At 37.8% G+C, this 22,903-nt stretch overlaps 1 protein-coding gene across 4 annotated transcripts in view; it reads left to right on the top strand.

The window, feature by feature from the left end:
* esyt2a (extended synaptotagmin-like protein 2a) overlaps positions 1–22,903 on the top strand; it is a 70,624-nt gene that overhangs the window by 19,311 nt on the left and 28,410 nt on the right. For all 4 annotated transcript variants that reach the window (XM_038293561.1, XM_038293560.1, XM_038293559.1 and 1 more), the window contains exons 3-7: positions 11,785–11,826; positions 12,801–12,935; positions 14,029–14,105; positions 14,750–14,822; positions 19,244–19,333. In XM_038293561.1, coding sequence (XP_038149489.1) covers positions 11,785–11,826; positions 12,801–12,935; positions 14,029–14,105; positions 14,750–14,822; positions 19,244–19,333 — 417 coding nt within the window. The remainder of the gene's footprint in view (positions 1–11,784; positions 11,827–12,800; positions 12,936–14,028; positions 14,106–14,749; positions 14,823–19,243; positions 19,334–22,903) is intronic.

The following is a 22,903-nucleotide window of genomic DNA, read 5'->3' as shown; positions in this document are numbered from 1 at the left end:
AGCAGACACGTTACCCCAAGCATCAACAATCCATCCGCAAACGGTGGCGTAACTTGCGCGGCGCTGCCTTCCACTTATCATGAAACTGTGGTCAGTCGGTCATCCATCGCTCCCACGCCGCTCGCAGCCTTACTTTGAACGGCCGCTTCACACCGATGTCAAGCGGTTGAAGTTCCTTTGTCAGACCTCCCGGGATAACGGCGAGCACAGCGTTCATTCAGTCACAGATTAACAGCGTTGGTGATGCGTGGAAAAAACCACCTGGTCTCCTCATACACCTGCCTCAGCCACGCTTTCATCATCTCCTCATCCATCCAGCCTTTTTCATTTGCCGTAATATCATGTGTCATCAGAGCGCTGTGTCTGTCTCGCTGTCAGCTCCCAGATCAGCTTCTCTGATTGGTTGATGCGGCGCTTCCAGCAGCAAAACTTCAATTCTTCCATCTCGAGCAGCAGCAGCGCGTTTCCGGCGTGTCAGATAAACGATCCTGACGCACTGCGCCTGCTGCTCAAAACGCGCTGCGGGACCTTTTGCTGCACCTATACGCGCGTCAACCATTGACTTTGCATGTAAACTCGCTGCTTCTGCTGCGCCTGTATGGAGAGATATTTGTGCCATCGGTTTGAGCGCGCAGGAACCAATCCGAGCGCGCAGTGAGACAACACGCGCGCGCGCGCAAAACCGGTCTGGCGCGCGCTCAACTCTGAAAAACCCTCTCAACACACTGTTCTCGCGCTCAGTTTCATCTCTGCGCGTGCTCGAATCCGTCTCTGCTCGCGCTTGCTCTCCTGCTCTCTCTCTGCGCTCAACACCAGCTGTGCGCTCGGCTGTTTCTCCGCTCGCTCGACTCTCTGCGCTCGCAACTTCAGCAATGTATGTAAATGAACCATACCATCAGCCAATCACACTCAGCTTCTTTTCATCCAATGAAAGCATTCCTTCCTTCTTCTTCTTCTTTTCTATCATGGCGGATCGCAAGCAACTTTAAGGTGCATACCGCCACCTACTGTTCATGAGTGTGTAGCAACATTGTTTTACATCTATTAAATTCTATTTTTTTATTTTGCATTCTGAAGATAACTAAATAATGCTTTCCTTAATCTATAAACATCCTTTATATTTCCTTTATTTCCCAATAATCCTTTAAGACTCCATTCTTGGCCTGTCATTTCAACTACTCTTCTCAATTTTTCCCTTTCAGGTTCATATGTTTTACAGTTCATTAATATGTAAGCATTCGTTCCAAATACTACATCCGGTTAGATGAAAAAAAATACATAAATAAATAAAAACACAATCAGGAAAATCAAACAACTCTTACAGTTATTTTGTCAACATTCCTAAGATAGTACTATAAAATATCTTGAATTATCTCAAATAAACTTCAGTAAAACAGTTATTAGATCATTGCCTCATCCATCTCTTTTACCTGCTATTGACATGGATTTAAATTTGATGTTTTAAAAGAAAATTAAGGAGGATATTTCAGGTTCCAGTATGGTTCAACAATATATAGATAAAAAATATTATGGATATGTTAAATTTTTTATGGATGCTTCAAAATATTCCAATATTAGGAATGGTGTTTTGTTTTAGTTTCATAATTTATTTTTAAATCGGGTAAAAGAATCAGTGATGGAATTCAGCCTACAAAGGAGAAATGTTTTGGATCATATTGGCCTTACAATGGATTGAAGAAATCGTTCCATTAAGAAGTTTAGTTTGCTCTGATTTTAGATCAGCGACCGTTATATTAATTTAAACGCAATTATTCAGACAGCAGACCTGATCTGAAATTTAACAATTATTATTTAGAAGACCTTTTACAGATGGACTCTAAATAAGAGGGTTATTCTTTATTATATATATTAAAAAGAATAATTTGATAAACAGGATTTTTCAGTTGGTGGCGGTAATTGTTGTTTGCCAACCTCCATAAAAAACAACAAAAAGAAGAAACACCCGCCACAAAAGCTAAGAGTAAGGCCAATATGATCCAAAACATTATCTATATACTGTTGAACCATACTGGAACCTGAAATATCCTCCTTATTTTTCTTTTAAAACATCAAATTTAAATCCATGTCAATAGCAGGTAAAAGAGATGGATGAGGCAATGATCTAATAACTGTTTTACTGAAGTTTATTTGAGATAATTCAAGATATTTTATAGTACTATCTTAGGAATGTTGACAAAATAACTGTAAGAGTAGTTTGATTTTCCTGATTGTGTTTTTATTTATTTATTTATTTATTTTTTTTCATCTAACCGGATGTAGTATTTGGAACGAATGCTTACATATTAATGAACTGTAAAACATATGAACCTGAAAGGGAAAAATTGAGAAGAGTAGTTGAAATGACAGGCCAAGAATGGAGTCTTAAAGGATTATTGGGAAATAAAGGAAATATAAAGGATGTTTATAGATTAAGGAAAGCATTATTTAGTTATCTTCAGAATGCAAAATTAAAAAATAGAATTTAATAGATGTAAAACAATGTTGCTACACACTCATGAACAGTAGGTGGCGGTATGCACCTTGAAGTTGCTTGCGAACCGCCATGATAGAAAAGAAGAAGAAGGAAGGAATGCTTTCATTGGATGAAAGGAAGCTGGGTGTGATTGGCTGATGGTATGGTTCATTTACATACATTGCTGAAGTTGCGAGCGCAGAGAGTCGAGCGAGCGGAGAAACAGCCGAGCGCACAGCTGGTGTTGAGCGCAGAGAGAGAGCAGGAGAGCAAGCGCGAGCAGAGACGGATTCGAGCACGCGCAGAGATGAAACTGAGCGCGAGAACAGTGTGTTGAGAGGGTTTTTCAGAGTTGAGCGCGCGCCAGACCGGTTTTGCGCGCGCGCGTGTTGTCTCACTGCGCGCTCGGATTGGTTCCTGCGCGCTCAAACCGATGGCACAAATATCTCTCCATACGCCTGCTGCGTCCGGTTCACACTGATGTCAAGCGGTTGAATAACAGCGAGCACAGCATTCATTTCTTTCACCATGTTTTTCACATCAGCTGTGAGATGGGCACGCATGGAGTCACAGATTACCAGAGAGGGTGATGAGTGGGAAAAAAACACCTGGTCTCCTTACATTCACCTCCCTCAGCCACGCTTTCATCATCTCCTCAATGAGGAGATGAGGAGTTCTGCATGGTGCATGGTGGTCTCAAAAGTCGCAGTTACAACACACATAGGGCGCACCGCACATTTTGAGAAAAAAAAAAAAAAAAGACGTTTATGTGCGCCTTACAGTCGTGAAAATAGGGTAATTTGGACAAGTTTGGCGGGCCGGATTAAGAAGCCTAACGGGCCGTAGTATGCCCATGTCTGATCTAGAGGATGTAGTTATCAAAATGTTTTCTAGTTTAATTAGACGTATCTTTGCAAACCTAAGTCACGGTGCCAGCCATCTTAAGCCGGGCATACACTGTATGAGTTTTTGCCCTTTTCAGGCCGATTTTTCAGTCGTGCAAGATTTTTTTGGATCGGGCCGAGTCTCAGCCTCATTGTGCGTCCTGCGCCATGAAGTATACAGGGGGTTACGAGGGGCTATCAGCCTCTCAACCACCCCCTGATCAGGAATCATAAGGTCAGGAGAAAATCAAACGTGTTTGAAATTCAGCCGGCCATCGTAAGGTGTTTGTGTGCAAATCTTGCTGTTAAAGCAGAGCTAAAAGCGTCCACGAGAACCTCGTGTGCGTGCAAACAAGGGTATTTTTCTTCTACCGGATTGCAAGTCCGACCGGCAGCACCTCTCGGCGGTGAGTCTGAGGTGTGGTTTTTGGACGTGCAGTCTGAGCAGTAAGATCACATTAGACATCAGGCAGTATAGAGTAAGAACATGCATCATGAGCTGTGAACTTTTAAACCCTGCAGTTTCGTTGTACAGTTTGATCTGTAAATGAGTACAATGATTGAATATACCATACATCGTATGCCTGGCTTTAAACCCCTTTTTCCTGATGGCTGAAAACCCTGTTTAAACCTGCAAATAATCACCTTGTAATGGTGGTGGGAACAGCTACCACTGAAAGGGGCGAGGCTCCGATCTGCATACAATAGTAACATCAGAACCTGCTAATTCACGTGATACCATGGAGCACAACGAATGTACGTCACAACATTGCACCACTCGCTTCTGATCTAACAAGTCAAAACAACAATAAATAAAGCACACTTACTGCGCCCTGGCTCCCTTCCATATTGCGCTCCATTGTTTTCTTGCGTGATTTCTGTCACACTGGTGACCTCATCAAAGCTAAGCGCGATGGTGTCACCAGACATGCAGCAGTAGGGGGACAGGGGCCATAGCTTGCCAGAGGGGGTTTAAGCCGACTTTTTTTGCCAATTAAAAGGGAGCCAAATGCTAATTGTTAGCGGGTCCACCCGTGTTTGAAAAAACAGCATTTACCTGCTAATCGCAGTGAGAAAGAGACTTTAAAGTGACTAAACTTACTGAGAGGTCCAGTTCCTTTTCCAGATTTTCCAATATTTTAACTTTTGGACCTAAATTAGTCATAAAACCTTTCCCAGATTGAATTCAAAAGCAGAATGTGCTTGATCTAACCTAAAATAAAAGTTTGGTCACGGCAGTGGCTTCTCTACATTTATTGCTGATATCCTTCCTTTTTTGGTAATGTGTTAATAAGTAAGGATCAACAAACTGCCTCAAATCCTGTTTTTTTTTTTTTTTATATAGTTCTCTACTTAACTCCTGCATATTTCCATCTTGAATCTTGCAGAAACCACAAGGGATGGTTTAGTTTTCCCATGACTTTATTTGAAGTCATGGAAAAGGATTAAACATGGCTGTTTTAACCATTCTTCCTCCAATCTGCTTCTTGCATTTTCCATTTTATTGTATAAAAAAAAAAAAGTTTACTTCATACCACTTCATTTTATTAGTTGCTTTAACTTCTCAGAAAGTTAGCTTTTGGAGGAGCAGTGTTTAGTTCATATGCTCCACTTATCTGTAACAAACTCCCAGAAGACTGGAAAAGAGCTGAAAACCTGAGTTAAAAACAACAACAAAGTTAAAAACCCATTTGTTTAGAACTGCTTTAGACTGTTTAAGTTAAACTGTTAACTGAGGTATTATTAGTTTAAAGTTTTGATCCAACTGTTTTTTTTTATTTACTACCATCTTTTATCATGTTTTTAATCTTAATTGCTTTTCTTCTGCTTTTCTTTTTCTTCTATTTAATATCTAACTCCTGTAAAGCACTTTGAATTGTCCATGTACTGTGCAATTCAAATAACCTTTCCTTGCTTTGATTTTTTTGTTTTCTCATCTATGCTGCTTATATTAGTCATAAAATACTAAATTAATAATTTGTATTAATTTTATATACATTGACCAAATGAATTATGTTTGATTCAGATCACTTGTTTTGTTGGTTCTTTTTATTTTAGAGACGGCTTTCTTGATGGATGTTGGCATTGTCGAGACCTTTTGAAGGCTAAACTAAAGTAGTATCTGCTGCAGTTTTACCTCCTGTTTAACCTTTAATAAACCTCTAGGAACACACTGTCAGAAGACACGATGATTTGTTTTTCATTTGCATGTTTAGCCGCTTTTTACCTCATGTTTGACTTCCCTGCCTTCCTGGAGTCAGTTGGATTAAATGGGAACTAATTATTTTCCTCTTCTTTTAGCTTTTCTGCTTTTACTGTATATTCAGATCTGCTTGAGCTTATGTTGCAATCAAATGTTTAATGAGTGAGTTATTAGACAGGATTAATGGAGAATAACAAGCCGCCAATAAATTCCACTGCTTTAGTTAAAACCTGCATTGCATGATTATTACAGTCACATCTGCAAACAAACGCCATGGCTGACCCCTCCCCTCCTGAAACATGAACACAAAGAGCAACAAGATGCAAATAAGACAGTGGTTATTAAAATCAACTGAGTTTTACTTATCCGATTAATCGGCTAATGTTTTGCATACTTAGTATTTATGTATATGAATGGGCGGCTAATAGTTTTCTGTTCTCACTTTGTCTATTGTCTACAAAGTAAAAAACAAAAACAAAAAAACAAAAAAGATTCTGCACTATTGAACAGCATAGACCACACAGGGTGTAATCTTTAATAGAAAACCCAGCATGTAATGAAGATGTTCTCATCAGGATGAGGTTGTTTGCTGATGTTTGGATGCATGACAGCGTGAACATGAGTCACACTGTACATACTTCCTCGCATAATACTCTGGGTCACAGGAGGTGTTTGGGTTGACCTACTGTAGCAACTTATCTTTATGTTTAAACTAAAATAAAAGCCCCAGGCATTTAGCATGATTACCAGTTTTAAGTAGCAGCGGGTTTTATTACAGTTAATTGTGTTGAAAAATGTCCTCTTCATTCATGTTTCGACTGTTCTTATCTTTACTTAAGTTGGTTGTTAAGTAAACATTTGATGCTGTCACCCTTTAGCTCTCTGTATGCCTCATATAGAGAAGCAGTACCCAGAAAGCATTTATTATAGTTAGAAAATGATTCATGTTTTTTTTTTTTTTTTATCTGATAAATTCTGCTTTTCTCTTTCTTGATACATACAGGTATAGACATTATAAATAAGATATATTTATGCATCTTTTACAGTATATTTTGATGATGGTTACTCAACCAGGATATTAATGGTGGTAGGGCTGAAACAATGAAACAGAATAATCGATTATTTAAATAATCATCAACTAATTTAGTCATTTATTAGCAATTAACGTGAGTTTAGAGATTCAAAAACATGCCTACAGCTGACAGTGACCCATCTAGAGCAGTAACTATACAACTGTTAAATATATGAACATTTTGCATCAAAGATGATAATAAAAAAAAAAACTTTTAGTCCATCAATAAGCTCCATCAAAACTCCTCAAGTGGAAAAGTTTTAGTATCACCTGGTTTAATTCTGTAAAACATCTTCATATTATTAATCAATTAATCAAAAAATGAATCGACAGATAGATTAGCAAAACACTCGTTAGTTGCAGTCCTAAATGATACGAGTCAAATTTAACTAGGTTTGCTTTGATTACGACTCCTGCTGTGTGAATTGTTTCTTCACTGTGAGGTCCATGAAAGCAATCATTAATACTGCAGTCATCTTTTCTAATCTAGTACATTGTAATCATTATGTACATTTGATAAAACATCCTGTTCTACCGTGGCTTTTATAGATGGATTGATCCATAGGTTGAATTAAATGTGTTTGATAATGAAAGGAACTATCCCACAAAGATAAAACTACCAGCATAAATTAAGTGGGAAATACTTAAAACCCTATTATTCTGCATTACGGTGTAAAATGAATTCCCTTGAAGATTTTTTTTTCAGGCTGCTTTAATTTGTTTCAGTTGATTTTATTTTATTTCTTCTGGAAAATAGGGAGTATCCAGCATGACTTGACATCTGAAGCATGAAATAAGAGGCCTGCAGTGCTTCCAAATAGCTTCTTTAAATGTTTGTGTTAAATAGTAAAAAATTTTTCAAAATTTTATGTCAATTGATTTGATTTTAAGATCGTATTGATGACTGAATGTTGTTTTGTAATTTCCAGTTCTATTTTTATTAAATTTTTTTAATCTGCTGAAATTAATGTTTTCAAACCAACTTGCTAACTTTTTTGTTTCGTTAAACTAAATAAATAAATGTGATTTTTTTTTTTCTTTTTTTTTTGAGTGTGTTAGAACGAAGCAGCCCTACAGTACAAACAGCTTTGATCTGCTGTTAGAAACAGTAGAGATTGCTAAAGGTATTACTTTGATAGGAGTGATAGACTTTCCTCCTGCATCTTCTCACCTTAGCCTGTTTTAAATACATCACATTTGACACCCTTTGCTTATAAACATCAAACTTCTGCAGAATCCTCCTTGTGTCTATTATGTAACGGGTCTGTAACTCCTGGCTGTCCACTGCAGCTTTGATTCTGCTGCATAAACACTAAGGGTGTGCAAAATAATCGTCAAATCGATGAATCGTGATTCTAATTTTTGTGATCTACTGAATCGATTCTTGAAGGCAAGAATCGATTATAAAAAAAAAAAAAATGAACAAATAAAATACATTAATGGTTGGCGCACATCAATCAAACCAAGTGGAATACAACTTCCAGTCCAGCAGATGTCGCTGCGGATGTGTTGACGCCTGCTGCTTTGTGTCATAAGCATGTCCGGACTGATTATCCTCATTTTGTTATTTTAAGTTTGATGAATCCTAAGATCTTTTTGTTGGTGTGTCCATGCCAGTAATAGTAATATTTCTGTCCAGTATTTGTTTTCATTGCAACACCTCCAAAAGTAATTTCAATAAATACAGCTATGTATGAATTCAGTTGCTTTCAGTTATGTATCAATTGAAGACACTATCCAGATCACACCCAGCCAGTCAGCCACTGGTAAGGGCTGTATCTTTTTCTTACAGTGTTTAGTGAAAATATCACAATGCATCGCAATATTTCAAGTATCGTGATGCATCGTGATAGAATCGCATCGTGGCATGTGAATCGTGATTCGAATCGAATCGTGACTTCTTTGCCAATACCCACCCCTAATAAACACCCTGTCAGACTCTAAAGCAGAATCATTTCTTGTCAAACATCACACATATTCCACATGTGCTGCCGCCCAGCCTCTGTTGTTATTTCTAGGATTCAGATATCTGTGAAGACTGTGTTGTGACTTCATTCTAAAAATAAAGCCTACTGGTTCAGATTTGGGTTTTAATGTTCTTAAGGGAACTAGATGATATATTTTTGTGGCAAAGTTAAATACACAGAGTGAATTGTTGGAGTTGAGGAACAGTGAGTTGCGGTTAGCTCCTCATGATTACAAAGCAATCCGCTGAACTTGCATGTAATAATAGTGTTCAAATGAGTGGGGGAGTGGCGGCCTAGTGGTTAGGGCTTAGGGCTTGACATGCTATGGTAGATCGTTCCACAATATTGGAGGTAAAGGCAAGGTCCTCTTAGTTTCTGCTTAGATTTAGAAAAAATAAGGAGCTGCTGGTTGGCTAACCTAAGGTAGCAGGCAGGGTTATGGATCACAGTTCATCTGAAAGAAAGACATTAACTATAGGATGGTAACTATAGAGGGGGCAAGATATTAAGAGATTTAAATATTAATATGATAACTTCAAAAGGTATCCTAAAACCTACAGATATCCAATGAAGATTTCATTCCAGTTGAGTTTGGCTGCAGCATTTTGCAAATCCGACAGGCGCCTGATGGATGCATCACTGACCCCAAAATACAATGAGCTACACTAATCCAGCCTACATGTAAGAAATACATGAATCACAGTTTCATTGCTGCCTTGATGTAAATAGCTTTAAATTTACTATCTTTAAAAAAAAAAAAAAAACGAACAGATTTGCAATCACTCTGATCTGGCTTTTCAACTGTAGGATCTGCATCACTCTAAACTCCCAGATTTGGGATAATCGGTCTAATATATTTAGCCAGGGAACCAAGATCTATGTTGGAGGTGTCAATAATATCACCTCTGTTTTTTGCATGTTCAAATGTAAAAAAGTTTAAAGCCATCCTTTAACTTTATATTAATAACACATTTGAACGGTAAGTCCAATTAGAAGGTCTTGGCCTTTCAAGAGGGAGATGAATGTGCGAGTCATGTGTATAAAAGCCCCAAACCCAGAATTTCCTAAAAATAGAACCATGGGGAAGCAGGTATGAGGAGAAGAAGAAGAGCAAGAGGCCTAACACTGACCCCTGTGGGACCCCACACTGAAGAACAGCAGCAGAGGACCCAAAAGTTTGATTAAGAAGGTTCGCTCTGCCAAATACAAAATAGAATCACTGCAATACAGTAGCCCTGAAACCCACACAATGCTCTAAATGATAAATAAGATTTTATGATCAACAGTTTCAAAGCTAGCAGGTTAATCTAGGAGCAAAACGATAACGCAGTTCCCTGAGTCAGTGGTTCAGTACCGAGTAAAGCTTTAAAACCTGTGAAACAACTGTTCTATCATTTTTGAGCTAAAAGGTTTGGATGTAGAAAATGGTAAATTACTGCCTGTTTAAAAGAACACCAGAGGTCATGCTGAATGTAGTGCACTGCAATAATGAGGGAAACCTCGGGGAGAGCTTCATATGGAGAACCTAAGGGCTTCATGTGAGCAAAAGCTGTGAAACTGACTCAAACATAATGAAGACAGCAGAGGGTCGGAGTTGCAGAGTAAATTTAAGAAATGTAAAAGTTTTTCACAAACTTCATGGCAGGGCTCAAAGAACCAGCATAATACTTTTTAAATAAAACATGAGGTTTGTGACAATTTTCCTTAATGACAGCAGAAAAATGTCCTTAACAGTTTTCTGACTAAAACTCTTTTTTTTTTTTTTCATTTTTCAAGTAATTTTGAAAATACATCCTTCTATTGCTTCCATATGTTCAATGATTGTGGGTGGTCAACTTTAGGATTGTATTAGACAACTAAAGCTTTCATGTTGGCAAAGAATACATTGTAAAATAAATGAAAGTCTAAAAATGTGTCATTGAAAGCTGGCAGTGACTTCCCCCAAGTGGTAAAATAATAATTTCAGTAAAATTGCCTGTCTTCAGAATATTTTGTTTCAATTGTTTGACAGCAGTGTTTAGTTTTAGCCACACTTTCTGGGTTATTAAAGGTTTTTAAATCATTTATTTGTTCCTTTCCTCCTGAACACCATCCTAGAAATAAGACCTTAGGTCGGTGGCTGATCATTTTAATTTGGACTTAGACCTAGGCTAAGACTCAACTTTATTTATCCCTGGTTCCAGTATCCTGGTTTGTGTCAGGAGTGTCACTACCGATACGTACCGGAAGTACGACCCATACCATCAGCTCATCTGCACATGTGCGAGCAGATATACATCCAAGTTACCTTAAATAATGTAGTTATGGTACTAAAAGTATTTATTTCTATCATTAAATCTCTGAAGTATGCTAATGCACATCTTTACATTTTTTTTGCAACTTTTCTGAGACGATTTGATGCTTTTTAAATTGCGTTAAACTGCTTGTCTGACGTCATAATCGGACATGATCAAAGCAGTCCGGCAAAATATGATTAAACCATGTTTATCTGCATTTTAGTTGTTTCTTTCTTTAGGTTACACACTATATACCATAATGTTAACACGAAAGGAAAAAAAAAAACTCAAGAAGACTAGATTTGTTTACGCTTGAAGCTGAAAAATTTGCTCCCAGAAGTAGCTTAGGATCACATTTTCGGTGCAGACGAGTGGTAAAACGGCAAGGATTGAAATGCATTTATTTTCTCAGGAAATTCATTATTAACCTTTAACATATTATAGTTTAGTATGATTACAATTTTTAGAAAGGACTTTCTTTGCCAGGTTATTTCGAGGGCGACCCGGATGTATATCTGGTTGTTCCGTAAAACTTTAACAGTGGATTGTTTTTTTAAACTGTTACGGAATGACTATGACCTGGATGACTGAGAATCTTCACCAGCATATCTAGTTGCTTATGCACAATTGAGCTGATGGTACTGATCGTATAGTGGAAAGGACAGCTTAACTAATGCAGATCAGGTATATTAGGGCACCTCCAAAGGTAGAGATGAAAGTTTCCTCAGAATGTCCTGAGTGTGACCTAATGTCCTTGATGCGTGTTAGTGCCTGGCGTTAAAGGGGTCACCGTGTTCTATGACTGAATAGCTTAAGATGAGCAAATATTGTCTCAAAGATTCAAAAGGGTTGAAACTGTTATTGAAGAGCAGTTCATTGATTCTGACTGTATCCTTTCTGTTCTTCCAGGTCCATTATCCAGATGTGGAGAGAGTGGAGTGGCTCAATAAGGTACAGATATGAGCATTCGTTGTTTCATGTGATTTCCACCACAAACCTCATCATGTTCCTAATAGCTTGACAAAGTAGACAGTATAGGGTTTAAAATAGACACTGAATCTGGATTCCTGAGGGACCGCACCCCAGTGACTGAGCTCCACAGAGGGGGTGAAACAAGAGATCAGTTGAGATCAGAGATGTGATCAGTTCCTGGAAGAGATTTGCTGACTGTAACTGTTTGTTTGCCCTTCCAGGTCATTCCATTACCACTACCTAAACAACAAGATTGATGTTTACAGCAGTGGCTTGTTTCTAAATTATATATGTATTGGAAGCACTCAGAGGCCTTTTAAAGGTGATCTGTGCTTCCTCTAAACCATATTATTGCTAGTTGTTAACTGAGAGGTATCTGAAGTATGGGCAATTCTTTTTTAGACTCTTTCACTCTTCAAGTGCAGATAACCTGGGGAAGAATAATGTCTAAATTCCAAAAATACTTGAACTCTGATGTAGAAAACAGCATAAAGGTTTCAACCTCTCTGATGAGCTCTTTGTTTAGCTGCAAACTTCATTCTGAAAAGTATTCTAACAGAAAACATGTCTGAAATTAATCAGACATTAAGGAAATACCTATAATTACAGGGCACTTTGAAAAGTTTTTATACCCATCAGCATTTTTTTTTTTTACCTTTAAACAGCAAACTTTGATCTATTTTATTAATATTTTATCTAATAGACCAATACTAAGTAGAGCATCAATATAAAAGCAGAAAAATGACACATTTGGAAGCTGTCGTGCGTATTGTATAACACCTACTACTTACTCTACAGCTTCTGTTTGTTGTACTGGTTTCAATAGCAAACTGGAAACAAAGTTGTAGCTCCCAATCAATGGGGTTGATGGGTTGGTATGGATTATGTTCTTGGAGGTAGATATATCAACCCCTGTAAAGCATCTTACTCCTTATCTCTCTGCTTTCCTTCAGACAGTGAAGCAGATGTGGCCGTTCATCTCCCAGTTTGTGGATAAACTGTTCAGGGAGACCATCGAGCCGGCTGTGAGAGGAGCCAACCCTCATCTTAGCAGCTTCTGCTTCACCAAGATCGACATGGGAGACAAGGTATGGAGAGAAGACATTATTCAGTTAAAATAAAGTTGGTTAGATCTGGTTTATACAATGAGCTGACCCACAACCTAGACAAGTTTAGTGATTTAGTGTAGTATACGGAAAACGCCCTCAGGTTACCAAACAGGCCAAACGATATTCTAATGCAAGCTTCCTCAATTCCAGCATATTTTAGATGTGTCTCTGCTTCCACAACTCAATCAATGGCCTGATTGTTTGAGTCAGGTCTGTGAAGCAGAGAAACATCTAAAAATGTGTGGTTTTTTTTACAATATATAAACTCTTATATATTTAATTTATTTGTAAATTTACACTTACATCTTTGCTAAAAAAAGTATTTTCATGGATATTTGGAAGAAAATAATACTTTAAACAGTTAGTGTTGTAGAAAGGGTTTGTTTGTTGTCCTTTTTTTGCAGCTGGCCTTTTCTAATATTTGATTTAAGTGTTTAAAAGAAAGATTTTACTGTCCAGGTCAGTGCTTATTGACTTGTTTCGGTTTGGTTTGCAGAGAACACTTTTATTGTTTCTGTGCTTTACTCTTACAGTAAAGACCAAATATGTCCATATATCAGAAAAACTTGGTTCTGATTCCTGGTAGCATCATTACATAGAAGATTCTTTCAAATAAAATTAAGCACATGTCCACATTTCTACTGCTTAAATCGTATTCTCTCTGTTAAAAGCAGAACCAATCTTTGTTTCTACTGCTTATTGTTGTTTTCAAGCTGCTTAGTGACTCAGATGGTTTTAAATATAACTGAAACATCGATTGAACTCATTCCAGCTGCTGTATTCTTTAACAGGTCATCAGAGACTTTTTGTTTCTTACAGTTTATTTTAATCAGTTTACAACTTTACCAATCTTTGGTATCTGTTGAATCAGAGTAAGTTTTAAATGTTTCTTCATTGCACTTCTGTTTAATATGTGATTTTATGCCCTTGAACCTTGTTGGAATTCAGAAACAGAGTTGGTCTATTTTAGAAAAGCTTTGATCTTTCACCTGAGCTGAAAGCTTTTTCCTCCAATCTGAGAGAGAAGCTGCTCCTTTTAACCTTTTTTGTTTTCATGTTTTTGTTTCTGCAGCCAATTAGAGTGAACGGGGTGAAAGTTTACACAGAAAACGTGGACAAGAGGCAGGTTATCATGGACCTGCAGATCAGGTAGACCTCCTTTCCGCATTTCCAGTGTCATTATGGTGCTTCTGACTATGCTTTTTTCCCCATCATATTGAGGTTTTGTAGATTTCACAGTGGAAGCATACATTTAGAGTTAGATCCTTATAATTACTGTGCAGAAAACCAAACAAAAAATCAGTCTGCGATAGAATGAGGGCCTATGTGGCTGTAGATGGATGCGTTGAAAGTGATGATAACGTTATGGTCAGTAAGGCTTTGTCTTTTCTTTGTCATTCAAGTAAAATTTTTTGAAGGATATTTTAAAACTCTTTACTTATCCTTCTTTCAAGGTGTTTTATCCACTGATTTAAATCAAACCTGAAGGTTTTGTCATAATATTTTACAGAACAGAAAAGTTGATCTTTACACTAAGAGCAGATTGTACAGAACAGAATCTCCTCCCTGGATGTTTACAGCTTATAAAGCAAAGATAGTATGAGTTAAGTCTTAGTTTATGTTGCACATAGAGACTGTTAGAGCCACACAAAAATATCCTATATTTAGGTTTTTTTCTGTTAATGACTGAAAATTTTAGCAATATACTTCTATTATATCGTTACTATTGTTTTTCACATTAATTATTTGCTTTCTCACTTGTTTCTTTTTGTTTTTTTCACTCCTACCTTTAGTTTTGTTGGCAACACAGAAATTGACATTGACATCAAGAAGTACTACTGCAGAGCTGGGATCAAAAGCATTCAGGTATGACGGATCAGCTTTTTAGATAAAATTGTTGGTACCCTTCGTTTAATTAAAGAAAAAAACCCACAGTGGTAAAAAAAAAAAAGACACGAATCTGAGAGAAGTGATAATAAATAAAAAATATATATTCCATGCTTCCAAAGATGCTCAGTAGGATTAAGGTCAGGGCTCATAGAAGGCCACTTCAGAATAGCCCAATGTTATTTTCTTAGTCATTCTTGTTTTTAGCTGTTTGTTTGGGTCATTATCCTGCTGAGCCCAAGCCTCCTGACACCGGGCAGCATCTATCTCTCTGGAATCCCTGGATAGTCTTGAAATCTCATTGGACCCTGCAGAGATTCCAACACCAGATGAAGCAAAGCAGTCCCAGACCATAACAGGACCTCTTCCATGTTAAAACTAGATAAAGTGTGTTCACAAATTTCTACATATTTTAACCTGTTAGCAACAAAATTATTTCAATGAATCGTTTTGGGCAAAAAAACATTTTGATTAGAGGAAAATAGGTCATTGTCTCATAAAATCCAAAATAACTTACTGTAGCAAACTTACTGTTGGAAAAACTTTGATTTAAAGTCATAGGGAAGTCATATTTAAATGTTAAATATTCTGGCTTAAACATGTATATAAATGTACTCTTTATCAGATGATATTGTTGCAAAATTAAAAAAAATTTCTATTTAAGAAAAAATCCTGTCCTAAAATCTGTATTTTTTTTCGTTATCTTATGCAGGCCAGTTACTTATACTTCAGCTTGAACACCGAAATTTAGCCAATCATATATCAGGGGTCATCTGTCAATCTAATTTTTTCAGTCATGCCATCTTAATTCATATGTCACTGCTAATAAATGCAACAGTTGAAATAAGAATCATTTCCTTTCCCATTAAGTTCAGTCCCAGTGTTCACGGGGATGGACGTCTGTGTCTTCAGCAGGCGTAGAGCTAACAGAACTGGCAGCGTTGCGAGGCAAGGGCTCAAACATGTACGGCTGTAAGCCTTCTACACCAAACCAAGCTTCTGCCGCCCTGGCGTCCTCTTCCACAGCAACTTCATCCCCGCTTTCCTGCTCTAAATAAAAAATGTATGACGGAGGAGACTCGTCCATGACCTCCAACACAAAACTCTTCTCCTCTTGCATGTTTCCGCTGTCCAGCGTCTTTGCTAAATGCTACTTGGTCCCAATGTAATTTCCCATTGGGAATCTACTAGTACTAAGTTGCTAACTGGTTAGCAAGATGCTTCCGAGACACCGGACACAATCAAACTTGATTGCAAACCTTCCGCTACAACAATCCCGCCCCCTTGATAAACGACCAATCACATTCACTTTATTTACTCATTTAAAGTAGGGCATCACTCGGGAGAATTCAAAATGCAACGGTTGGAACAGCCGCTTCCCTACGACTTTCAGCTTTTTTTCCAGGCAAGGCACTTTTATTTGTAAAGCACAATTCAGTACATAGACAATTTAAAGTGCTTTACATGAATTGATAAATAAAATGTTGGAAAATAAAAGCAAAAACATTTGTAAAACAAAGCAAGTGGACCACAAAAAAGCAGAATAAACGCAAGTAAAAAAAAGACATGATAGATTTTATTAATTAGGAAAAGTAAGAAAATGAAGTTTGGGGAAAATGTCAGTTTTGTCAGTTGGTAAACATGATAATTATTTAAAGTTAAGAACAAAAGTAATAAATATGTTTCTGAAAATACGAGGGCAGAATAAAGAGAGCAGGGCTGCTCACAGAAGTATAAATATTGACTTTAAAAGTATTTAAAGCCCTGAAGAAAAAATTTACAGAAGACTTGAGTGTATTTCAGTAAGATTTATCCAAAAACTTTGATTTGTTGAATTTATAAAATATTAAATACATTAAAACTACACAGTTAAAATAAATATTTTATCTAAAGTAAAAAAAAAAATTTTTGCATATTGAACTTGAGATATGGTTCATTAGTTTTATTTTAATAACTTTTTAAAAATGTATAAAAGAAATCCACCGCAGCACAGTCAGGGATAAAACTTAACTCTGCCTTTTGGCTGTGCAGCATGTTCTATCAACTGTTCAGCTTCTCATAATCACACAATTCTCAGTCAGACAGGATTATGCTGGGCTTTATTCTTTTAGCCATGACCCCTGCAATAATCCATAACCTTCATAGAGACGTTTTTACATAATGTGTTGACCCAGGTCTGATAAAGCAGACGTTATCCACTCAGCTGTTGGCATAAGATCAGGCCATGTTTGCTGTTCAGAGATCAGAGAGGCAGGGTAAGTGAGTAGGAAGAAGAGAAACTGCTGATTTTCAGCAGCTTAGTCAATATTTGTCACTTTCATTTTAAAGCTGCAATAAAATGCTGTATGGATGCTTTTCAATGGCTGTCAAATATGACTATAGTGGTGTCTGTATAAATTATCAGTCACTTATTTTCATGAGTTATCTCACATCTTTTATTTATACACTTCCCCTCCGTCCAAGTAGAGAGGCATTACGTGCTGCACATTATTTATAAAGCCCCCTCGTTAAAGTAGGACGGGGCTACAGGAGGGAGTGGACATAAACAAAACTAATGTCCATCTTCAATCTTCTTTGGCAGACTGATTTTCATGAACAAAATACTCTTTGGTTACTGAAAGCTAGAAGAAATGGCCAAATTAGGTGCTGCAGCCAGGCGGTCTACATGCCTGTTGTTTGACTCACTGCAGCAGGAAAAAAATACCCTGTCCCTGTTTGGCTTCTCCCTCAAACACTTAGAAACATGTGAAAATGAATGATATAGATTTGTATTCAGCAAATATGTTCCTAATATGGAGATAATGAGGTGTTTGTTTCTTTCAGCTTCATGTTGCTGTAGATTTTGGTAAAATAATTAAATTGGGAAATAAACAAACAACAGACTCACAATTGTCAATTATTGACAAATGGAAATTAATTACATTTCCATTTGGATTTATTTAAATCAACTGTCTAGAGGGAGTTTCTTTCTGTGTTGTAATGTGACAACACCCAGTAGAGGGCACCACTGTACATTCTTAAACAAAGCTACCAGAATTTGCACGAGAAGTAATGCCAGAGCGAAAGCATGCTAGTGCCGAAACATGAATCTATCCGGAGTCCCTGTCCAGAATTATCTACACTCTTAAATGATTGACAGCAATGCAGAATTTACTTCATGTTCCGTTTGTAAATATAAACGCTTGATAAACATCTAAGTCTGAGGTCTTTAACAGGAGGTCCACAACCTCTAGGGGGTCCACTGAGGTACTGCATGGGAGTCCCGAAAGTTTTGGTTCATTAGACCTTTTTTTATATTCCCATCTGCATTTTTTCTTCACTAATTGAAATGTCTTTAAAAACATATTAACATGAATTCAATACACTGTAGTAAAAAAGATAAATGAAGGCAGAAGATGTCTTTCAGTCATCAATGCACACATTCAGCAACACACAGCTCTTTTGAGCTGGGAACCATTTTATTCACAACACCTGTCCCATCAACCAGGAATCAGAATCAAAAATACTTTAATAATCCCACGGTGAAATTACCTTCATTATATTACTCCATCTGTAATAGAGTGACTGTAGGACCAGTTTGATATAACACAGTATACATAATTAGAGGGTCCCCGCTCCATCTCGCCATCAGTTTGGGGTCCTTAGCCTGGAAAACGTTGAGGACCCCTGGCCTAAGTTATCACCTAAATAGCGTGCACTGCTGCACTTAGATGATGAGGCTGTAATGATGGAAGAGTGGCGGCATTATGCTAAACTTGTATGACAGCATGTTTTTTATTAGTAAAAAACATGCTAGCAATAAGTAGAGTAGATTGAGAAGTGAGTTAATGCAATACATAGTGCAAGTTTTATCATCCCTCTGTGAGCAACCAGAACTGCCTGTTTAAAAGAGCTGCTAACAGCAAAGTCTTTCCCATATCACTGATAAAGTCCACTCCGTTTACACACATAAAAAGTAGTCTGACAGCAAGTCAGAGCAGCATGCCTTCTATTCATCTTTTCTTTTAATTCAGTAACCCAATAGTTTCCGGCTTTGCTGTATCTTAAAGTTTTAAAACAAATTTTTAATAATGCGTATGTTTTTTTTTTATATTCTCTCAGTATTTATTACAGCCGGCATAATAATTTGTTGGAATATGATGAAATACTTTTTTATTTCAGAATAATGTGAAAAAAATATTTAGCCCTTAATGTGTGGAAAGATATGCTTCATACATAAACCTGAGATTTTTAACAAAATTGCTGCTTAACAGGTAATCGTTAGTCGATCGAATAGATCATTTAACTTAAATTTATTAAACAATCATTCATCTGAAGTCATGATTTTACCTCTTAAAAGTCTGCTTTAATATCATCCTCTGTTTCAGCAGCTGTTTCATGTTGTTTTGTTGTCTGTGCAGCTTCAGGGCATGCTGAGGGTGGTGATGGAGCCTCTCCTGGGGGACATGCCTCTAATCGGAGCCCTGTCCGTCTTTTTCCTCCAGAAACCCGTGAGTACTTTGATTCCTTTTTGCAGACTTTGAGGCTTTCTCATAGTCAACCTGCAGAAATAAAATACAATTTGGTTATAAACGGATGTGGTGCTGCCTCTGTCAGGTAGAAAAGGATTGGGATGTTGTTTGATCGCTTAGGAAATTGAGCAAAAAAAGAGGAATGTTCGATGTATGATTAATAATCAGAGAAGACCTGGTACTGTACAGCTAAGCTGAACTCGGTTCTCCACTTCAATCTCCTCTGATGCTGTGGACTTCTATCTATTCTTTATCTGTGTGTTCCCACTTCCTGACTGCACTCTTCCTTCCTGTAGTCCATCATGGTTTATCTTCCTGATTCAGGCTTTGATGCAGGACGCCAGAAGAAAACAATCACTATCAGAGGCTTCAAACACAAACAACAAATTAGCACGTCTTCATTAAACATGTTATGCTAACATAACATTTACTTGAATAAATGAAATGTATAACTTACATTTTTATTTAGATTTTGTTTGTTTTGCAGTGTGATGTTTGTGGGTATTTTAAATGTTTTGAGATGATTAAGCATTTTCCACATATGTTTGTATACAGTGAGTCGTCCAAATGGATTTGGGATTTTTCTCCCCAGAGGAACATTTCGTTTCATATTCAGCTAAAAATAGAACCTTTTTCGATGAACATTTTGAGCTTTAATCTACAAAACCCAGTAATACATTAAGGCAAACTTGGATATTTGGCACTTTGTCATCATTTTGTTGGAACTTGTTTGAACTTTTACAAAACCACAGTTTCAAACTTTACTGTAAAAATTCTGGGGATACCAGATAAGGATTACCACCGCTTCCCATCTTGCACTGGTGGCTTGTTTGTTTTTTTGGACAGTAGGCTGAGAGGAAGGGGGTATGAGAGAGGGGGAGAGACATGCGACAAGCCGGATCCAAACCCCCATCGGCCACGTCGAGGACTAATGGGCAGATTAGACTTCTGCAACCGCACACATCAAATGTCGCTTGGGTCTGGTCGCAAACCAGTTTTGCTGGTATGCTTCTGCACCGTCGGTCTGGAATTTCTAGGGAGGCACAGCAGTTTCCCGCCAAAGCGCAAAGGGGAGCCTATTCGAGAAATCGTGAAAACTTCGGCAGATGGTTCAAGAGAACTCTTTTTTTTTTTTTTTTTTTTTTTTTTTCTTTTGGCAGAGACCTTGTCATTGTTATATAATTTGTCTGAGGCATCATACAAGTGGTTGTACTTCTAAATCTCCTCGATTAACCTTTCGTCGTAGTGGTCCATTGTAGTTTCTACTCGGTTTTTAAAAGCGGCACGCCCCGGCACCGAATCAAGAAGGACGACCATACAGACAGCCGGAAAGGCATACCAAGGACCAATCACAGCGGCCTTTTGTCTGCGCACTTCCGCTTGAGGTCTGCGCGAGTTTTCGACCATCTGACGCGTAGTCAGGATTTTTTTGAGGCGCGCAACGACAGTTGCAGTGGTCGGGCACAGAGACAGATTTGACTGTTGCAGAGGCTATGCGTCAGAAGCATAAATTTGCCTTAAGGCCTCTGTACATGGGTCTTGTGCGCTAACCACTGCACCACCAAAGCACTTTCACCTCTTCCCATGCTAAAGTAACTCTAAAGTCTGCATCACTGCTCGTTAAGGGAATCCTTGCATCCTTAACGAGCACAGTCATCATACCCAGACCTATGGCAAAGTTTGTCCAAAATTTACTTCTTAAAAGTATCAGATGTTGGATCATCTGTCAGAGGCTGAAGCCATCAGCCACATCTGATGTTACTGGCTTGTTATTGCTTGGTTACTGGTGTTGTGTCTCTGCTCCGCCCTTTGAGTTCAAAAGGATGCTAAGCTTTACTATAACACCAGTTGGAGAACCGCCAGGAAATTAACTATTGCTGTTAAGTTGGATTAAATCACGTATTTCTCTATTCGGTTCTCCTGCTTTGGGTTATTAAGTCAGAGAATTAGAATTTGGTTCCAGATATAAAACATTCGTTTTTGAAACTCATTTTAATGTTAGACCTTGCTGTGGAATTTACAACTACTGAAATTTTTTTCAGCTCATCCGCAGAAAAGGACAATACAAGTTTAGCTGTTTGTGTTCAGAAATCAGTTCATCACTGAATGAGCATAATACTATGATTTTTGATTATTAGATGCAAGCTAAAAGAAAATCCTCACAGCATCCAAAGTCGTTTAGACATTTCCCTGATCATTGCTATCATAAATCCAGCTAGCTCTCAATAATGAAGTCTTTTCTCTACATGTTTTAATTATTATTTTGAAGCGATATAAACTCCATTAGCTGCTTCTGACTCTTTTTGCTCGTCTTGCTTTTCTTTCATTTTTAAAACATCTAATCCTCCTGGGGTTTCATCTCTGACAGCTTTGGAAATATATTTATTTTGCATCTTAACTGTTGCCTAAATGACAAAACTTTCTTAGGGTTTTTAGCACCCAGCCCAGAATATTCTAGTTGCAGTGGGAAAGCATGTGCGTTTCTGTCCAGATTCTGTGCAGCTGCCTCAGTAACACTGTGGTTGTATTTATTCCATTCATGCCTGATGCTAAAGGTAGCTTTTCATTTCAGGATGGCATAAACTTTGCCTGACATTCAGCAAATAGGGCTAATATTAGCTTCATCTGACTGCTACAATCCAATTTCATGTAGGGTGACCCTCTTCCTCCAAACTGCTTCAGTCAATCTTCTTGTCGTAGTCAAAGTACCATCATATAGCTGACTTTAATAAGTTCTACAGTGCAGTGGAGTCCTGTCTGCAAGGAGGAAAGCAGGTGGAGAGTTTGGGGCACTCCCCTTCCTCAACCATCATTTGATATGTAAAGCTACACCAGCAGCGATTGGTGCACAAGGCAAGGGTCGTAATGCTGCAACTACTCACATCCTGAGCGTCTCTGATGAGATTAATTAAAACCAACACTGGTACCAGAGGAACGGTATAAGTCTGTCATGACCACTTCATCTTCAGATTCTATACCTTATGCATGCAGCTCGTACTCAACCATAAGTGGGTTCAGTGTTACAGCTGCAGGCCCACCTAGGATTTAGTTTTGGCTTCGACCATCAAAAAAGTAAATCTCTTTGCAAAATTATCTCTGCATGTTCTAAAACAGTCAGGTTACCATCAAATGTTAGAACTCTATGATGAATAGTTCTGTCCATTGTCTGTCTAAATGTGACTGAAAACCTCGTGTATAAGTCTAAGGTGAACCGGCTGTTGGTAGTAGCGTTTTCATCGCTGTTCTTTGGAATCCCCCGCCTGTATTCTTCTCTTCCTGTACTGAGCTGGTCGTGCTGCGTTGTGGTCAAATCTGGCCTACATCTAGAGCCACAGAAGTGTGCCTGTTAGTCTAATATTTCTCTGAAGAGGCAAAACTTGTCAAAGTTCCAATACATTTTTCTTTAAAATTCTCCCTTTTATTCTTGCTTGCTTTCAGTTTATTTTAAAGGGACACTATGCAACATTTTTCAGTTAATTAATGTGTTCCATAACGTTATGGATGATTAAATGAGTCATTTCAGGTTGAAAAAGGTATTCTCGGCCGCCC

The sequence above is a fragment of the Cyprinodon tularosa genome, unplaced genomic scaffold (assembly GCF_016077235.1).
Source record: "Cyprinodon tularosa strain WSP-4 unplaced genomic scaffold, ASM1607723v1 ctg329, whole genome shotgun sequence".
In the NCBI taxonomy this organism is placed as follows: domain Eukaryota; kingdom Metazoa; phylum Chordata; class Actinopteri; order Cyprinodontiformes; family Cyprinodontidae; genus Cyprinodon; species Cyprinodon tularosa.
The sequence above is the reverse complement of the archived record's forward strand: the minus strand, read 5'-3'. Positions and strand labels throughout refer to the sequence as shown.